The sequence below is a fragment of the Acomys minous genome (assembly GCF_964271855.1).
Source record: "Acomys minous genome assembly, chromosome: 8".
NCBI classification, from domain to species: Eukaryota; Metazoa; Chordata; class Mammalia; order Rodentia; family Muridae; genus Acomys; species Acomys minous.
Window position 1 is genome coordinate 113,604,868 of NC_140489.1, and position 18,390 is coordinate 113,623,257.

At 40.3% G+C, this 18,390-nt stretch overlaps 1 protein-coding gene across 11 annotated transcripts in view; it reads right to left on the minus strand.

The window, feature by feature from the left end:
- SLC8A1 (solute carrier family 8 member A1) overlaps nucleotides 1-18,390 on the minus strand; it is a 361,990-nt gene that overhangs the window by 44,225 nt on the left and 299,375 nt on the right. For 5 of the 11 annotated variants that reach the window (XM_084792249.1, XM_084792247.1, XM_084792250.1 and 2 more), the window contains exons 3-6: nucleotides 13,310-13,416; nucleotides 9,813-9,833; nucleotides 9,380-9,397; nucleotides 416-546 (exon numbers count right to left, since the gene is read on the minus strand). In XM_084792249.1, the coding sequence (XP_084648375.1) occupies nucleotides 416-546; nucleotides 9,380-9,397; nucleotides 9,813-9,833; nucleotides 13,310-13,416 (277 nt within the window). Of the gene's footprint in view, nucleotides 1-415; nucleotides 547-5,338; nucleotides 5,408-9,252; nucleotides 9,263-9,379; nucleotides 9,398-9,812; nucleotides 9,834-12,679; nucleotides 12,784-13,309; nucleotides 13,417-18,390 lie in introns of those variants that run through there. The other 6 variants (XM_084792242.1, XM_084792243.1, XM_084792241.1 and 3 more) reach the window with 6 other exon arrangements.

Below are 18,390 nucleotides of genomic sequence, written 5' to 3' on the forward strand. Positions count from 1 at the left end.
TTTACTGCACTGGAAAAGCGTGCCTCCAGCATGCCTTAGGCCTTAATGTTTGATGAGACTCAAAGGTTTCTAGAAAGTTAAGCAAAACAAAACCAGACAAGTGGGCCTATGTAAAAAACTAGGGATGGGGGAGGTTTTCCAGCTCTCCTTTCAGACAAAGCCCTGCCTTTGGGAGAGGTTCTGGCTCTGTCAAGTTGAGCGTCGCCTGCTGGACCTTGGTTCTGATGCTCTTTGCCACACAGGATTTCTTGGTTCTCTGCTAACTCCACAATTTCAAATTGAATCTGACAGCCTTTAGTGAACGAGGCTCTGCGGGACATCACATTTTTCACTCTCTCCAGGAGGCTCTTACAGCACAGACTAGACCGAGCCACCATGAGCAGGGGGCTGGGGCTGCCAGTGTTGGCGGACATACCTTGAACTCGTAAGACTCTTCAATGATCACCTCCAGCTTGGTGTGCTCTCCAAGGATGGGGCGCCCCATTTCTGCAATGCGCCTCTCCTCCTCTTCTTTACTGGTCAGCGGCTGCATGTCATCATATTCCTCTGGAGAAGGGAAGGTACGCATGTGACCAATGTGCTCCTTTCTATTGGCAAGTCCCGGAATCCTGCTATCTGAAAGCCAGGGAGGAAGGAGGCCCTAAGGATGGACTAAAGTCTCTTTGGGTGAAATTGTAAGGCAGGAGGGGAGAAAGGGACAGAGTCTGGTGGACTGAGCCATGCAAAACTGAATCAAGAGATGACTGAAACTGGTTGCAATTTAATCTCACGAGAAAGCATGGATGGAGCAAGCCATGTTCACGGCACATCACCAAGAAAAACCCTATTGCACATTGTCTGTATTGAGGTAGTCACCCAGCCGTTCTCTGTGGAGCTGGCCAGTTTGGCGATCTGCACTCATTTTTTTCCCCAGCACGTGGACAAAGAGAAACACAATTAAAAGCCCTACAATAAGCCCTGGGGGATGGGAGACTTTGGCCCTTTCCTTTCCACTTTCTAGAGGCATCAGAAAATGTCTCAGGGCCAAAGAGACACAGAAGGGAAATTCTGATCTTGGCTTCACACTTGCCAAGAGTCCCTGTCATAGGTTCAGCTTGAAAACATCCATTTTATGTTTCTTTTAGATGGCCAGACCCGGGTGCTTTCTCTCTGGCGAAGACTGCTGGGAAAGACTTCACCATGCTAATCTTAAGCAAACAGAGAGGGCGAGGGTGAGGCCTTTGGGGAGCTAATATCCACTATGTGAGCATGATTATTTCCATAACCACCAAGTAGGTCTTGCTCTAGTAGAAGAAGGGGGTGCTCAGAAAAGAGTCTATTAATGAGAGGGAAGCTCCCAGTTGGCTCTCCCTGCTTGGGGGCCATTGAGATAAACCCCAGACTGAAAGGCCATGCATATGCGGATGGCACACACTTGCCCTTTAATCATATTTGTTCTTCAGGTCCAGGATGCTGGAAAATAATAGGCTGCTTCCTCTTAGAGCCCAGTGAAGCATACACATCCAGGGTGGCAATGGTGTTGCTGTGGAAAAACCTCCACTCTGAGGCTCTCAGCTCCAGGATATCTGGGCAATTGCCTGCAAGTGGATTGTGTCTTCTGCAGAGTCAGCCAGAGGAGAAGGGCCTTTTTTTCAGGCTTCCCCACCTGCCTTTTGCATTTACACATCAGCTTTAGTAGGGGCTCGGACCTTCTGTGTCCTGCAAAGACCCAGAGCTTCCTCCTCTCTGCCCTGGGAGGCTGCTGTAGGTGGTTCCTCTTACTGTTCTAGCACTTGTTTTAAGGGATAGATTTTGGCTAGCTGTCCACTGCGAGGACTGGGGTTTGGGGAGAGCTGTGCTGGAAGTCCAGAGTAATGGAGGCAAAAGTAGATCCATGAGTTCTAGTCAAAGAGGGGGGGGTTGAGGGTGGACACATATAAAGTCTGTTCCCCTTGTGCTCAGGTCAATTACAGTTTGGTTCTCACCACTTTCTGATCTTTGGACCAGTGATAATGTGACTGGCGGTTCAGGTTCATTTCAACTGTGTCTTTGTCCAGATCTCCTACCTACCCTGAGTGACAGATGGCTGTCCCCAAGAGCAATGTTACCACTTAGATATTGACTTGAAATGCAAAGCTTCGTGTGAGAGAATACTTATCGTGGCCACCTTTTCTGCAATCTACAAACTTACAAAATGGTAAGTTGCTTTGAATGGTACTCAGGGTAATTTAATAGAAAACGCGTAGCAGTTAGGGAGGAAATGTGATGTGCTGGGATTGGTCAGGAGGCCTCTCACAGTGTGAAACTGATCCAGGGCATGGTGCTAAATAAACGGACATGGCGGGAAATGAAAGTAAGTCACCCTGTGAGAGAAAAGGTGCACACACCCCCAAATAATCCTTCAGGCTTTCTGGTAAGCCATGAATGCATAATTTGATGTGCCCGGGTTTATAACTACTTCCTAACACTTGTCTTTCCATCACTTAAGATGGAGAAAGTAGAATACAGGTAGAGAACATTTAACAGGACAGAATTTAATGGTATTCTTTTCCTTGTAAGAAATATTAACTTATTTTCTACTTATGGTAAAATTCTACAAGTTCTTTTTTTTTTTTTTTTTTGGTTTTGCTTTGTTTTAGTTAAATAAAAGACAAGGTAATTTTAAAAATTACTGTCTATAAATTATAAACTGGTTAGTATTCAATCTTAACAAAGTCTTACAAGGATGCTAAAATGTGGATATCTCATATTAACGGGCTTGATAGAACCAGAAAGAAATGCTAGGAGCCTTTTTCCCTACCTCTTGTTATAGCACAGGCTTCCCGATCATGTAATCACCAAAAAAAATGCTTATATACTTTTATTTACTTATAGTTAAGGCCCTTGCATGAAGTAGGATACCAACAGACAACTGGGATTTAGTAACTATCACTCAGTTCCTTGATGTTTATTGCGTGTTGAGCATGAAAGTTTCGTATGGCTTGATTCTTATTTTAAGTTATCTTTATATACAGATAGTTAATCTGTAGATTTACAGAGACAGGATATGCCTTGACACTCTTCAGACTGTCCTTACGCATGCCAAAAAACTATTCACTAAGTATTTGTTATAAAATTCTCCATACTTCTAGTAATATTTTTCACTTGCTCATTTTTTTTAAATAAAAGGACCATCTATTATTTGAGTACATGTCATTTTCTCTTAAAATATGTCAGGACAGGTGTAGTCCTCTTCTCCGACTATCTCCTAGGAACTTGTGGTGTAGTGGGGAAGATGTGCATAAATGAAAAACCAGCATAAGTTTGGCAATGACTGAAGGACGAGGGTAGGAAGAGTTTCCTCTGCCTACAGGAGGCAGGGAAAGCTTTAGGATGGGACATTTTAAAGAATGCAGACAGCAAGCCAGGTGAATATGACGGTGAAGTTGGCTCGGAGGTGGAGAGGTGAGTGGCCGTAGCTCAGGTGAGCACAGCATCCTGGAAAGGTCAGACCTATTTTCCCATGATGAATAGTATGTATGCTTGAGAGACATTTACAATTATGTGTACTTGAGAGGTGACAAGTAGACAAACCTTATGGCAGATCTACAACAATTCTGATACATTAGTATAGAGTTTTGATGATGGTAAAGAAGAAAGTTGAGTCTTTTTTTCCTTAGTGTTCTTAGGTGTGCCTTTTATTAAATAGGGAAATAGCTTAACAGCATTTTTTTTTCAGGATAAATTACTGCATTTGTTTCTTTCCACTTTGAAGAATGGATCAAAAGCAGATTATTTTATTGTATCCAAGTTCACTTTATTTCCTTATCTTTGCAGAGTGACAATACAATGGAATTTTGGTTTTATTTTTTAGAGCAAATAAATTCTCTCTGTGTCAAACTCTGGGCCTCTCTGTCTCTCTTTTTATGTATATATGTACGCATAAGAAGTTCACCAATTTCATTGTGACATTGTGTATAGAGCATGTAATGTCACAGACTTGAGCAACAAAAACAACTTAGAAATCCTGTATATTATTAGCAGCCATGGCGAGTGTTGAGAGGACACAGAGAAATCTGGGATAAAATCACCTGAGTGGGATCTTTGCAGTGGTTCTCTACCTTCCTAATGCTGCAACCTTTTAATACAGTTTATCATGTTGTGGTTGACCCCCCAAGCATAAAATTATTTTGTTGCTATTTCGCAACTATAGTTTTGCTACTGTTATGAATCTTAATGAAAATATCTGATATGCAGGATATGGGGTTACAACCCACAGGATGAGAACCACTGCTTTAGACTGATTTTTATAAATTAGAATAAAATAATTATCTTTAGGTATCTGAGTTCTGGAAACAGATGAATTATGTAAGGCTACTTCTAATGGTTCCTGGTTCCAACTGGATCTTGAAGCATCACCATGGTGATGAAGGGGTGAGAGTAGGAAATCCCTTTTAGAGGACAGTGTCACCCCCATGGTTAGTTCAATAAAGAGATTTGTACCTATAAAGCCAATGTCATAGGTGGTTTTTTTTTTTTAATCCCAGTAAACAATATAAAACTTAGAAAGTGAGGGCAAGGGCAGTGGTGAGAAAATCTCTGGATTATTTTGACATTTTATTCAGAACTATATGGACAATTATAAAAACAAATGTCACTTGACAATGTTTCAGCTCTAACTGGCTCCTCTGATTAGAACCCAGGAAGACTGTCACTTTTAATCTATTGAGGAATATTCTGAGGGAAAAAAATAAATCTGTAGTTGGAGCACAGGATTGTGATTATTGAGTAGAAGTACGGTTTGTGAGGGTGAGGCAGGACCCACAGGGTCAGAAAGAATTGCGTCTACCCCTAAGGTCAGTGACGGCTAGCAGTGATGGCTGAAGGAGGAAGTATCCCTGCCCTTGGCTACAGACTTCGCGCTAGGAGCTGGCTTGGAATCTGTGAACCTTCAGCAGAACTGGAAGATCTGTGTGATCCTTGGGTGGCCCTGCCAACATTCTTTTGTTTCCTCGTACATCAGGAAAGACCATTCTGGTGGGAAATACAACCTGTTTTGTTTTTGTTCTTGTTTTTTAAAGAATTTTCAGCATACAAAGATGAAAGACTTACATATAAAAGGCATATTGATGAGAAATCTGTAACGTATTGAAATCTGAAAGGGAGAAGGCGTTGGATCAATGTCTCTGTGGTTCTATATTGTCCATCCATACTGCCTTCTATTTTTGATCACTTATGGCAGCTCAGCTGTCAGAGAAGCCACTAATTAATCAGCAATATTTCAGAAGGCCCAGAGACTAATGTATATGAGTCTACTGTCTGAAGAACCAAAGTATACCTGAAAGCTGTGGTTCACAAGGACCACAGGGAAAACTAGTACCTGAAATGTTGATTACGGTAGAGGGGAGCGGATGATCTCTAGCATGAACCTTCCTGAAGACAGGTTGGCCTAGCAAAAGGACAGGCAGAAAATCAGCAGGATGGATCACATTGCTTCACTGTTAGTGCCTTTTGAAATTAGCAAGGCCAAAACAACACTCAGATGCACACACTGCAAGCCATGTTAGTTAGGGTGGGTGGTGGCAGGTCACCCTCTGTAGGCCACAAGGAGGAGTTCTGGTGGGGTAGAGATTAGCATCCACAAATGGGGAACAAATGTTCCGTAAGCCAAACCAAACAGTGTGCAAGACTGATGGATGTGATAATGAACCTCTTTCCTTGTAGGAAGAGGCAGAACCAGCCCAGCAGCAAGTGATTGGAATGGAAGAGATAGGTCATCCTGAAACAGCAGGAAGCACTTGGTAGAACGGCTTGCTCTAAGTTTTCAAACCCCTTTAATGGTATCTATGTTGTCCTAGGTAGGCTATCTTTTCTGTTTTCCCACATATAAAGTGAGGGTAGTATCTACGTGGTTTGTGTCACATGTTTCTCTGAAGGTTGGGGAACACACAACCCCTGGAGAAGGTGCTCGGTACATTCATTTCCTGTGCAGACTGGAGAGTGTCGAATATGCTTCCATGGAATAAAAGGGCAGGTCATTTTCACTCAACGTTTTCCATGAACCAGGCCTTCATTGAACATCTCGTACAATTGGTTGCCAGGTTGCTGGGACTTTTTTTTTCTATAAAGGTCTACTGAGAACCATTAGACTTGGAACTCAGGGCCAGCTCTGCCACTTGTTTTCCATTTAAACTTGGGCAAGAAATTTCACGTCTGGGAGATGAAGTTTTCTCAGTTGTCACATCAAGCGAATTTGGATGGAGGGGCTTTGGTCCCTAACTCGTACATTGGAATGATGGACATGCTTTTAAGTGCTAGGATTACCAAGGTTTGTCCCCTTTAAGTAGGCATGAACCTTAAGTCTGTTCAGGACCACAAAATGACTGTAAGAGCAATGTTACAGAAGTATATTGAATTCCATGTAATTTTAGGGAAAACCAAATCTGCATGTCTTAAAAGTTTTAGGGGAATCCAATAAACCTCTTCATATTTAGCGGGGACACTGAATTTTATTTTAAAAAAAGATTTCTTTCTATGAAATCTAAATTTCACTTATGTTTCCTTCGACTAAAATTCATAGTGATGACTTTTTATAAGATAGAATTGTACTTTAAATTTGAAAATGCTTCAGTGTATAGTGTAAAGATGAAAGGAAAAGGAAAATGCTTATACTAGTGGACCAGCCAAGTGACAGAGCTAGTATTGGGATCATCGTCAATGGGCCTTTTCCTCAGACTTGAAGAGTAGCTGTCAGAGGGTTAGGGTTAGGACCCTACCCCTGAGATGAGTGGTTTGGGGTAGATTAATCTTTTTGAACCTTTACCCCTCTAAGTGTGAACAATAAAATCCATAAGAATGGTGATAAAAAATTCATTATGAACTCTACTGAGTTATAACGCTGTCATTAAACCAGATGATCAGAGGGGAATGAGACCAGAGATTTAAACACAGGCTTTAGAGTGAGACACGGGCTAGGACCACAGTCAAGATTTACAAACTTCAAAAGCACTTCCTGTTTACTATGAATGAGATCTCTTAAATGTTGGTGTGAAGCAGTGGACCAAATGGATTTTTTTTATTTCCATATATCCTATTTCCAAATTCAACTCCCATAACTTTCTGCACAAGTCCATGTAAGAGCTGCAGGCTAACTCCAAAAGGCTGCATCAATTCTTCTCTTTTCCCTTGTACCTCAAAGCTTGACTTCAAAGCCTCAATGTTACTTCAAAGAAAAATCTTTAGATGTCATTGCTCCTTTTCATTGTTCAGACTTAAGTTTTAAAAGTGTCTTAAGGGATCAGTAGCAACCGAGCCCTGGGATTTCTGGTTTATTGAGGAGAAGGAAGATAGGAAGTTAGACAGTATCTTCCAGAGAGTTCTGGAATAGTCTCCCATTCTAACTGCACTGCCTTCTATATTGAGGATGTCAACAATGGAGAGATTTCTGGCTTTGGTTGAAAAGCTCTTTGAGAAAGTGATTGTGTCATGTTGGATGCAGGCTACGGCCGAGGCAGGAAAGGCTGACACGAGGGATATGGGCAACTTTATGGGGAAAAATTGTAAGAAAAGAAAGTGAGATGTGCCTGTTACCAAGTGAGTATTCTTTCTAGACCATTAAATTATTATGAAGTTCCCCCCCCCCCGCAAAAAAAGAAATGAAAATGAGGATCCTATTAACTGAGATACAAAAAGGGAAGATAGTCCAAGTGACGTAGAAAGGAAGCCCTAGAAATGGAATCCTCATTTATGTTGTGAAAGTTGCCAATGACGCATGTGTACTCTTTAGAAGGCACTCTGCACTGGAGCTGTGTAGCACAGTCTTATCAGGCTGCATAGGATAAGAGGAATGCAAGTATACAGCATGCTGGCTCTAGAGACTCTGGTTGGCTTTAGAAAGATAACCCACCAAGCCGTGAAGGCTGCAATGCCACATTTCTACCCTCTTCAATTCCCTCAGGGGGAGCTGTTCTTCCTGACAGAATCAATGTTTCCAAGATGACATCAGGGATTTCAAATGTCGCAATGGGAAAGAAAAGATAACTTTAAAAAATATATGTATGTATGTATATATTTATATGTATATATATACATATATACATATACATATAAATATACATATATTTATATGTATATATATATTCCTGTACTTAGACATGAAAGAGCTCTGAGGGCAAGTTTTTCTGATTTGGGAGAGGCTTGGATGATTCAGGTTCAGGGAATCCTATAAGAAGACTATCGTGTTTAACATTTTAACTTTTTCTAATTGTTGGGTTTGTGAAATCTGTGAGTCATGCTATAATTCACTGCTGTGTCTAGAGAGAGTTGGGACAGCCATCCATCCAGAACTGCCAAAGCTAAAAAGATTGCCACTGGGCAGAATCATTTTGGTACTCACTGTCCAGGAGTTAATACAGTGGCTGATGTCAACCCCAATGATTATCATAGTGTTTTCATTACCAGAAATTTTGGTAATGTTTCTCTCTAAATTTTTTTTCCATCTCTCTAACTTAAGACTTTTGGTGTCTGCAATGATATATTGGAAATCTGGGGTACTTGTTTAACATATTGCCAAGGGCCATCTAGGAAGTGGGTCACTAGAGACATTTCCAACCTGTAGCTGCAGACAAGTTAGAGTCATTATTGGATATTCATCTTCCTCTCTAAATCTGCAGAATTTTTTTCTGAAAAGGTGAGAAAATTAAGCAGGGTCAAAATACGGTGCACTGAGGAATGAATGAGGGGTTTCAAGCTTTCCCGTTGGGATCTTGAATGTTTAGGCAGGACTTTGTAATGCACTTCAAATAGCAGAAATAATTCTTGTTACCATGCTGTTAGCAATAAAACAAAGTATTAAAAGAGGGGTTCAGTTTGTCACAGGATGAAAGGAAATGGCTGCTCTGTCCTCTTCAAATGTGGCATTATTTACGTTTAGGATCCCAGTGATCCTAGACAGTGAAGTCTGTGTGGTTGTCCTAGCCACTGGCTTAAACCAGCCAGCTCGTCAGTACTCTGGAGCACTGTCTAACATCTGTCAGAGTGTATTGCATCTTCCCGGTGCTCTGTGGGCACCTGGAGATTAGCCAGTATAAAAACACAAACATTAGAGGCTCCCACAGTGAGTTTTCTTACAGATAAATCCGACATACACAGGCTGTTGTTAATTTGTAAAAATGTTAATGTGTACCATCAGCAAAGGAAGTATTGGCCACAGATAGATATTAATTCTGGTTATATTTGGTTTGGTATTTAGGTTACTTGGGCCAAAATAGGAACTAATAAAACAAGTCATCTTACCGCCCAGGAACTTTCCTTAATTAGAAACAAACAAAACAAGAAGATGTTTTTCTTAAAAGATGTAATACATTGATGGGGACAGTAAAAAAAATACAATTAAGTAGTATTAGACTGGAAAAATCCATACCTGTTAGCGTGAAGCCACCTAAAAAAGAAAAAAAGAGAAATGTCATCATTTAGTTTACATTATAAATAGCAAGTATTAGTTAGACATAATATTCTTGACAACTGAGTGATGAACACTTTTGCCAAATCTATGATTAATAAGAATATGAAAAGGTCCAGTCATAACTGAACAGGTTCTTTTAAGATTATGCAATTTAGTACACAATTGGTTCTTATAGATCTCCAAAGAATCACTGGCCTTTAGAGTTTACATATACTAAATTGAAAATATGATATGAATGATCTGGCCTCATCTAAAATGAGGCCAACAGTCTTAAATGAAAATTTGGCCAATCCACACATAGAGATAAAAATCAAGTTACAGTATCATCTGATAGAAATGGGAATAGCCTAGAAAGAAAATGGAAAGGAAATGCAAGAAATGAAATGCTTACCAAGCTCATTCAATAACAGGGCTGTGAAGGAAACAGACAGAGACAAACACAGAGTAAGAGACCAGATGAATAATGAAAGAGGAATATTAGCAGAAAGAAATTCAGGCAGTTCTGACTAGAGTGTTAGAAAACAATTGTTTATAAAAAATGGTGCATCCCAAGGGAATGTATTGTTGGAAACATTTCCGAACAAATGATCCCAAAAGGAATATTTGTGTGTGATTGAAAAAAAAAATCACCTTGTATGCTCTCTCTATGGATCTCATAAGATATTTCTGCCACTGTTGTTGATGTATAGTGCATTCAAAATATACTGGAAATATTGAAGATGTTAATCTTTAACTCAGCCTGCGGGTGGGATTCTTCAACTAATATTGCCCGAGAGCTAATGAATTGAATGTTTGGAAGTCTTTAATGACAAAAGACCTCAGCTACTTCCTGTGAAAAGAGGTAAAAGTCTCCAGGGAAATTCCTTAGTCTGGCTCCTAGAAGGAGATTTTGGCTCAGGTAAAGCTCTCTCTGCATTGGAAGATATCTTGCGTCCTCTAAAATTGCTTATGCTTTTTAAATTTTCTAAGCCTAAGAGCCCCTAAATTGGTATTTATTTCTGTGCCTTTATCAGTAACTTCTGCACATTAATAAGCTGGCCAGAATGTTTGCAATGGTTGTTTAACTCCACTGAAATCGATAGGGTGAGGAGTGCAGACCAATCTATAATGTCTATAATGTAGCTTTATCAGTAACACCTACACATTAATAAGCTAACCAGGATGCTTGTAGTGGATACAGAACTCCACTGAAATCAGCAAGGGGAGAAGTGCTGACTGATCTATAATGTATCTTTTTAGAGTACAGTCTTTAAATACAGTTGGGACCATAGCACATTATTTCAATAAAAGTTAACCTGGCTGAGCAGGTCTGATTAAAAACCTCCTGGGTTGTCTGCAGGAGTGTTACAATCCCTTGTTTCTAGCCTAGTTTTCTCTGTAATGGTAGCAACATCAGAGGGAATCTAGGAAAAAAAAAACAAGTCAGTATTTTATTCATACTGAGAAGAATTCATTTGGCTGATACAAAACAGAATAACTCCATCAAGGAATTTTAATTTGTTTCTACATGAGGGCGTATTTTACTAAACCAGCAATCGAAAGAGCTGTCTGTATCCAAGACACTCCTCCTTGAGATAAGAAGACAGCTCTTTAGAAGAACACTTTGAGGTCTAAGTGCCTTTTCCTGTATGCTAATGAGGCATCTTTGATCCTTTCTTTGTAAGAGATCTTGTTTTGATGTCTCATTTCTTTCTGTTTACTGAATCTGGGACCTATTAGATGAGTTGCATTCACACTCGAGACCCCAGTGTCCCTTTCTCCGTCACTCCTGCTGCTATTTTGTACTAAGATGGAGAGAGACTTTAGAAAAACTAAACTTCAGATGGACTCTGAGGTCAGTGAGTTCTCATAACGTGGGACTGCATTTCCAAAAATGCTGAGTCTACATAAGAATTGGTCATATATCTCGTTTCTTGTCCTACATGTAAAAACTTAAATAACTTTTTCCATTCCTTAGTAAATAGAATCTATTAAAAAGTAGGGAAGAGTAGAGAATTGGCTTCATTTTGTAAATATTTTCTAAAACTATAAGAACCAACAACGTCTAATTATGAAATTCTCAAAGAATTAACAAAAATGTTATTTAAAATAATTTACTAATAAGGGTATGGATGTTGAATTTTTCTTGTTACTATTCATATTAAAATTGTATTAATTCTATTAGTATCAAAAGATTTTGGAGCATGGGTAAGATTAGTGTAAGTCAGGGTTAAATATTTACCAGGGCCACCTCCTTCAGCTACAGAAAACTGAACTCATACATATGACTGTGGTTCCATACATATGATGCCTTATTTTTTTAGTTAGTTTGTTTGTTTTAATGAGATAGAGTCTTGTGTTTTAGCTCAGGCTGCCCTTTAACTTTCAGCCTTTCTGCTGTGACCTCCCAAGTGCTCGAAATCACAGGTGTGTGCCACTGTGTCTAGCTTTATGGCTTCTTCTAAACGATGTATTTGGTGATACGGAAAATATATTCAAATAAGCACATTAGCTTGCTGACAGCGTAACTGCAAAGGCTCCTTGCTTTTATTAGTTGCTGTTTTAAAGCTTGTGGCTGGACAGATTAGCACACACCTCTCAATACTTTGGAGGTAGAGGCAGGAGGATTGGGAGTTCTAGATCATCCTAGGCTATGTAGTGTGTTCGAAGCCAGGCTCAGCTACATGAGACCTGTCTCAAAAGCAAAAAAACAAAACAAAACAAACAAAAATAACAACAACAAAAAAACAAAAACAAAAAAAAACCAAACCAAAAGAGAGCAAAACAAAACCCTCCCCCAACAAGATTCTCTACAGAAGCCTAAAGACTGAATTCTCTGTAATTTCTTACATCTCACTATTAGATCTGTGTACTCTCCACCTACTGAAAACTTTACTTGGTTTTGTTTTTCCTTCTACCTGTGGGGACCAGATATGTCAGGCTCTACCACTAGCCTTTTAAGGGTGGGTAAATCTTGGCAGCCACACCTCTAAGTGGCTCTGAAGTAATGAAGAGAAGAGCACATGGTCTTTCCTCCTCGCTTCTGAGTTACAGAAACTCTTCCGGGTTGTTAATGTTTAGTGAATCTGGCTGCAGTCAAGATTAGTCGGCCCTTCCTAAAGAAAATGGGTGTCGCTTGGCACACTCGTTCAGGCAGGGAAGCTCGGAAGGCCATGAAGTTTAGTAAGGAAGAGGAGGGCACTCAGTGTGAGAGTCGGGAGACACGGAGAGGGAGAAGAGCACAATTTCTCGCTAGTATGTCTTTGTATACTCTCACACCTTTCATTCCTCTTCTTATCCATTTTGGTTCCTCAAGCACAAGGGAGAAACTGCACTCTTTCTCATATTCCTCACGGTCAAATATTCTAATGGTAATGATCTTCCTGTGGGGACACAAGACAAAGGCAAAACAAATGGTTGGAGTCACACGCTCATGCTCTACATGTCCACCAAGCTGGATGTTATTGTGATGTTACTGATGTTACGGAGGGGAAACTGGCAGCACATGACCTCCCAGGCATATGTAAAAGGGCATCGCGGGTGCTCTCCACTGGTCTCTATTGACGGTTCTGTGTTAGTACATCACTTCTGTAAATCCTCCTGATTCTTCCACAATCGCAAAAGCCGGCTTAGAATTTTGACACTGCATAGTACCTGCGCCAATTTCCTCAGCTATGGAGGCTTGGTTGGCTGTGCTGAAATGAACCTTCGGACCTGCATGGTGCACAGTGGCCAGAGCTGGCTGATGCAGCTGCAGTTCTGGTGCACTGCAGCCAGGGGTGGGAGCTATGCCCTGTTACATAGTGGAGGCATGTGTGCGTTGTAAGTCAGGTTCTGAAGAACGCAGGCATCCAGGGAGGCACAGGCCAGCAGAAGCTGTTGGCCTCAGCCCTGGGGCGGCTCCCCCACCTTTCTTCTCACTCATCTCCACCAGGCGGGGCTCTCCAAGCTCAATGAAGAAGGTCTTGTTTTTCTCATACTCCTCATCATCAATTACCTTGACTGATATTGTTTTGCTGAAACAGAGAAGAATAGAAATTTGACGAACCAGGGAAGAGGCAAGCCAAGGAACATAGGCAGGAAGAAGCAAAGTTAGAGAGGTCTCTGAAAACACAGTGCCTTGCTCAGGGCCACAGAACTAACTTGGACCCAGTAAAGTTCTCAATTAAAAAGTCGTTATCGTTGTGAAAAAGAAAAGCAGAAAGGCAGATTACAATAAGAAAAGGAAAAGTCCTTATTTAAGTATTCCACGCTTGTGTTGTCTTAGCTGAGTCCTAGAAGTCATTGCTTTAGAACAAATTAATAAAATACAATAGAGCCGGTGAGATATCTCAGCGGGTAGGCACTTGACACCAGGCCTGAACGACTGAGTTCCATCCACAGAAACCACCTGGTAGAAGGAGAAAACTGACTTCAGCAAGTTGTCCTCTGACCTTCACTCACATGCCATGGCAGGTACACCTAACACACACACACACACACACACACACACACACACACACACACACACACACACACAGAACCACCTCCTCCATACACACAATAAATATAAGGAATAAAAACATAATAAAATATGAGAAAGATGTTATCCTAAATGATGAATAATTTCCCCTTCTCTGTGCTATATTTCCAAATAAAATATTTACTTTTTTGTTGAGTTTTTAATATAATTATATCATTTTCCTCCTCCCTTTCCTTTCTACAAACTCTCCTATACACCACTCATTGTTTTTTTCAAATTCATGTCCTCTTTTTTTCATTAATTGCTGTGATATATATGTAAGTATACATATGTAAGTATACATAAATATATGATATATATTATATATATATATATTCCTGAATACAGAAAGACAACCTGCTCAGTCTGTATAATGTTACTTGCGTGTATAAGTTTTCAGCACTGATCATTTGGCATTCGATAACTAACTGGTATGCTCCCAAGCATCACTTTATTTTTTTATTTTTTGGTTTTTCAAGACAGGGTTTCGCTGTTATTCCTTGACTGTCTGGGATTCACTTTATTGACCAGGGTGGCCTGGAGCTCACAGAGCTCTGCTTGCCTCTGCCTCCCAGAGTGCTGGGATTACAGGCATGTGCCACTGTACCCAGCTGTGCAATATTTTTATTGTTATATTGTATTAAAACAATGTGTATGTAGACACACTGCAGAAGAGAAAAGAAAGCCTCTAGCCCCTCTCTCCTCAGTGTTTTAGAACTTAACTTGTTTAAGTTTTGAGGGTTTTTTTTCACTTGTATCACAACAAGATGTTGCTCATGTTTTGTTTGCATTCCTAAAGATGGGAACTGTGTCCCGAGAACAGCTGTTTCAAAAGTGGGGTGGTGGTGGAGGGGACGACTGCTGACGTCATGGTTTTCATCCTTTTCCCAGCTGAATGTCAACTTTCATTAGCCCCAGCGCTTGTACTATTTCCAATTTCACAAACAGAATGAGGTGTTTGAAGGGCAGTATTTCTGCTCTATGGCCGTTGGTAGTGTTTATGCTATGGTCTTGTGGCCCTGAAGGATTGATGAGTAGACAGGACAAATGCAAATATTATCCGAACCTAAACTCTAGTAACCACACCAGACATAACTCTTGATGGATATGAAAACATTATTCTAGCATGACCTTTGAACTGATGAAGCTTTATTATGTTATATATATATAATTTACTTATAGCCCTCTAAGTGCTGATTTAACAAGGTTTTAAAAAATAACATCAACCAAGATAATAACTGATTAAAGTTTTTTAAACAGTGGGTTTGCATACACAGAAATTTTTAGTAACACGGAGATTCTTTAATTTTGGTGGCATTTTCTGGGTCCTTTAGAAGATTTTAGACTTTTAGTTCATTGATCAAATCTGCCAAGTTCCACTTAACCACAGGCTTTCTAGGGAGCATTTATCATTTTATCTTAGCATGAAGGAAGTTTGAAGAAGTTCTCTGAATGTTTAATGCTTCTGCTGTAGGCTCAGCATTGTAAAAGTGAGAACAAACGATTGGTTCCTGGCCCTGGTGCCTCAGCTTGCCCTTCTTTTCCCCACCTAGAGAATGTACATGATGCTGACATCCCAGTGTCTCCCTCCCAACCCGCCAGGGCTCATGAGAGTGACTTTTCTTTGTGTCTCAAAGATTATCAGTAAGTAGGTGAGCACTTAGACATGACTAATGTAACATTTCTTTCAGTGTAGATATTTATAAAATGTCAAGAGTATAACAAAGCCCAACAACACATACAAACAGCTGCTGCCTAATTGTTAGAATGCTCTTCTGGATTTTAACTTTTACTACTCTGTCTCTGTCTCTGTCTCTGTCTCTGTCTCTGTCTCTGTCTCTCTGTCTCTGTCTCTCTCTCTCTCTCTCTCTCTCTCTCTCTCTCTCTCTCTGTGTGTGTGTGTGTGTGTGTGTGTGTGTTCTAAAATCGAATGCCTTGACTAACCTGAGATATTTACTTGTTCACTTGTGTCTGAAAAACCAAAATACTACAAGAACCTTAAGAGGACCTATATGAAGCATCCTTGGACGTTTACGTTCTATTTGAAAAATAATAGAAAGTATCTTCTCTTTTAAGTTAGATGAAATTTACCATCAAAAATTTGATCAAAGGTCTCCTTTTTTGTTGTTAACAAAATGTGTGCTCTTTAGGTATTAATTTCTACTTTATATTCTTGCAGTCCTAAACTGTGGTTGTTCATCTGTCCTAAAACAAAGAGTGCCATAGCGCAATCAAGGAAATGCAACAGAAACTTAAAGTGCCATGATGGTCATTGTCAGTAAGACAGCTGGTCCAACACTCATCATGAAGGCTGTTCATCAAGGGAATGTCAAACTGGAATGCCCCCATGATGACAAGTCATGTTTCAGTGTTTTTGATTTTCGTTACATAACACACATAATATTGCCACCCCATAGCTCATCACAGATACTGTTGGACTGGAGAAGTAAAGAAAGCCTAGTTCATATGGTTCGAGTGGCCTTTCTCGTGAGTTGGTGTGTAGGAAAGGTACTGATTTTATGCCCAGGGGACAATATCCCAACGTATTCAGTAATCAAAAACCATCCATGGCACAATGCCATTGTTGTCTCTCTATCATTGTGTGCTAGTTAGCCTTAATTGTCAGCTTGGAACAACCTTAGAACCACGTGGGAAGAGAGGTTCAATGGCAGAGTTACCCACATCAGGTTGGACTGTGGGCATGCCTGTGGGGGATTGTCTTCATTGTCAAGTGAGGTGGAAAGACCCATCTTCAACATGGATGGTGCCTTGTCATGGGCTGGGTACTGGGCTGTGTAACAGAAGTGAACACTAGCTGAAAGCAAGAGAGCAGGTCGTACTGGTGCATTTGTTTCTCTCTGTTCCTTGGTGTAGGTGTGATGTGAGCAGCTGCTTAATTTCCTGTCTTGGCCCCTTTCAATAGTGGGGTGTAGCTTGGAATTCTAAGGCAAAACAAGCCCTTCCTTCCTTACATTGGTTTTATTCAAGGTACTTTATCACAGTAGCTGAAATGAATCTAGAACCCATTGTAATAGCTTTATTTTCTATACTCCAAGAACATAGTTACAAGATTGTAGTTAAAAGGAGCATTTGCAAAAACCTTATTATTGGCGTGACACTGTTCACTAGGATCAGAATTCTGAGGAAACATTTCATCATTTGGTACTTGTGATATGAACAAAACAAAACAAAACAAAAGGAAAGATGAAGAAGAAATATATCCATAAATGCCTTTGTAAAGACAACTAGAAAGATAGCATTTGCATAACAGCATATCATTTCACGATCATTAGGAACAGAATCAATAATGCCATTAGCAAGAGAAGCCATTAAATTATATATTGATTAGCTGCTCTAGTACAGTAAAGCTATTAATAGGAGATGTGATTATTAAAGGCCATTTCAGTCCATCTAAAGTAGCAGGATGAAGTCAGCCCCGAGTTAATTCTCTAAATCAAGACAGACAAAGTCAGAAGCCATTGCTGCTCTGTTCACCTTTTACTTCGGAAGACAAGTTACCCAACGTGAAACCATCCGCTGCACTTTTCAAAGGGCACTGTCACGAGAAACAGTCAACTCGGTTATCTTTCCTCACTTTACGGGGACCAGCAATGGAGATCAAACTGCTCATTCGTCCACCACAGAGCATGTCGCTCCAGCTGGGCGTGGTTTGGTAACGACTGCAGCTAGACTGTCTGGATAGTCTCTGGGAGCATGCTTTTGCCTCCCAGGATTCAGCAGTAGAAAAAGAGTCCCAAAAAACATAGAGAGGCTGTGACATCTCTCAGTCTGCCCCATTGCCACACCAAAACCTTATCCTAGGAAGGCTATCTCCCGGAGATCACAGATGCAGATGCCTACTGCCCTTTCTGCTTTGTTTACCAACAGGAGACTGTCAGGTAAATGCCATTTCTTTCAATTGACAGCTCAACAAAATCAAGCCTGCGTAAACATAGTCCTTTAAGCAGAAACAGCTCATATATCACGGCATGGATGAAGACCTAATAGAAAAAAATGGCTTTGCTATTTTCAACAATCACAGTTATGATAAAGACAGCAAGGAGAAGTCACTTGATCTTTTTTATTCTGAGCTACAAAAAAGAAAATGCATTTTTCGAGAAGTTAGTAAACCAGCTGAAAATCTTATGATAACAATAAAATATTTCTCAGTGGGGCCAAAATGTTTATAGACACTATTTTCATTTTATCCCTAAAGATTAAGTGAAGAAAGAAGTGACTCAGTAGAAAAATACAGGTCATCCCTTCTGATCCAGACAGTGCCTTCCATGTGCCCACATCAAGCCAATACCTATGCTCTTCTTAGTCCCTCTTCTGTGAGGGGTCTCAAAGGAATCCACTCCTTCAAACAGACTGCCGAGGAGTCAGGTGGCGAGTCACTGATGAAGGGAAGAAAGTCGTGATTTTATGAGTGGTGGCAGAAACAGAAAATCTCTTCAACGTATACGTCAGTCTTTGCTAAGCCAGAGTA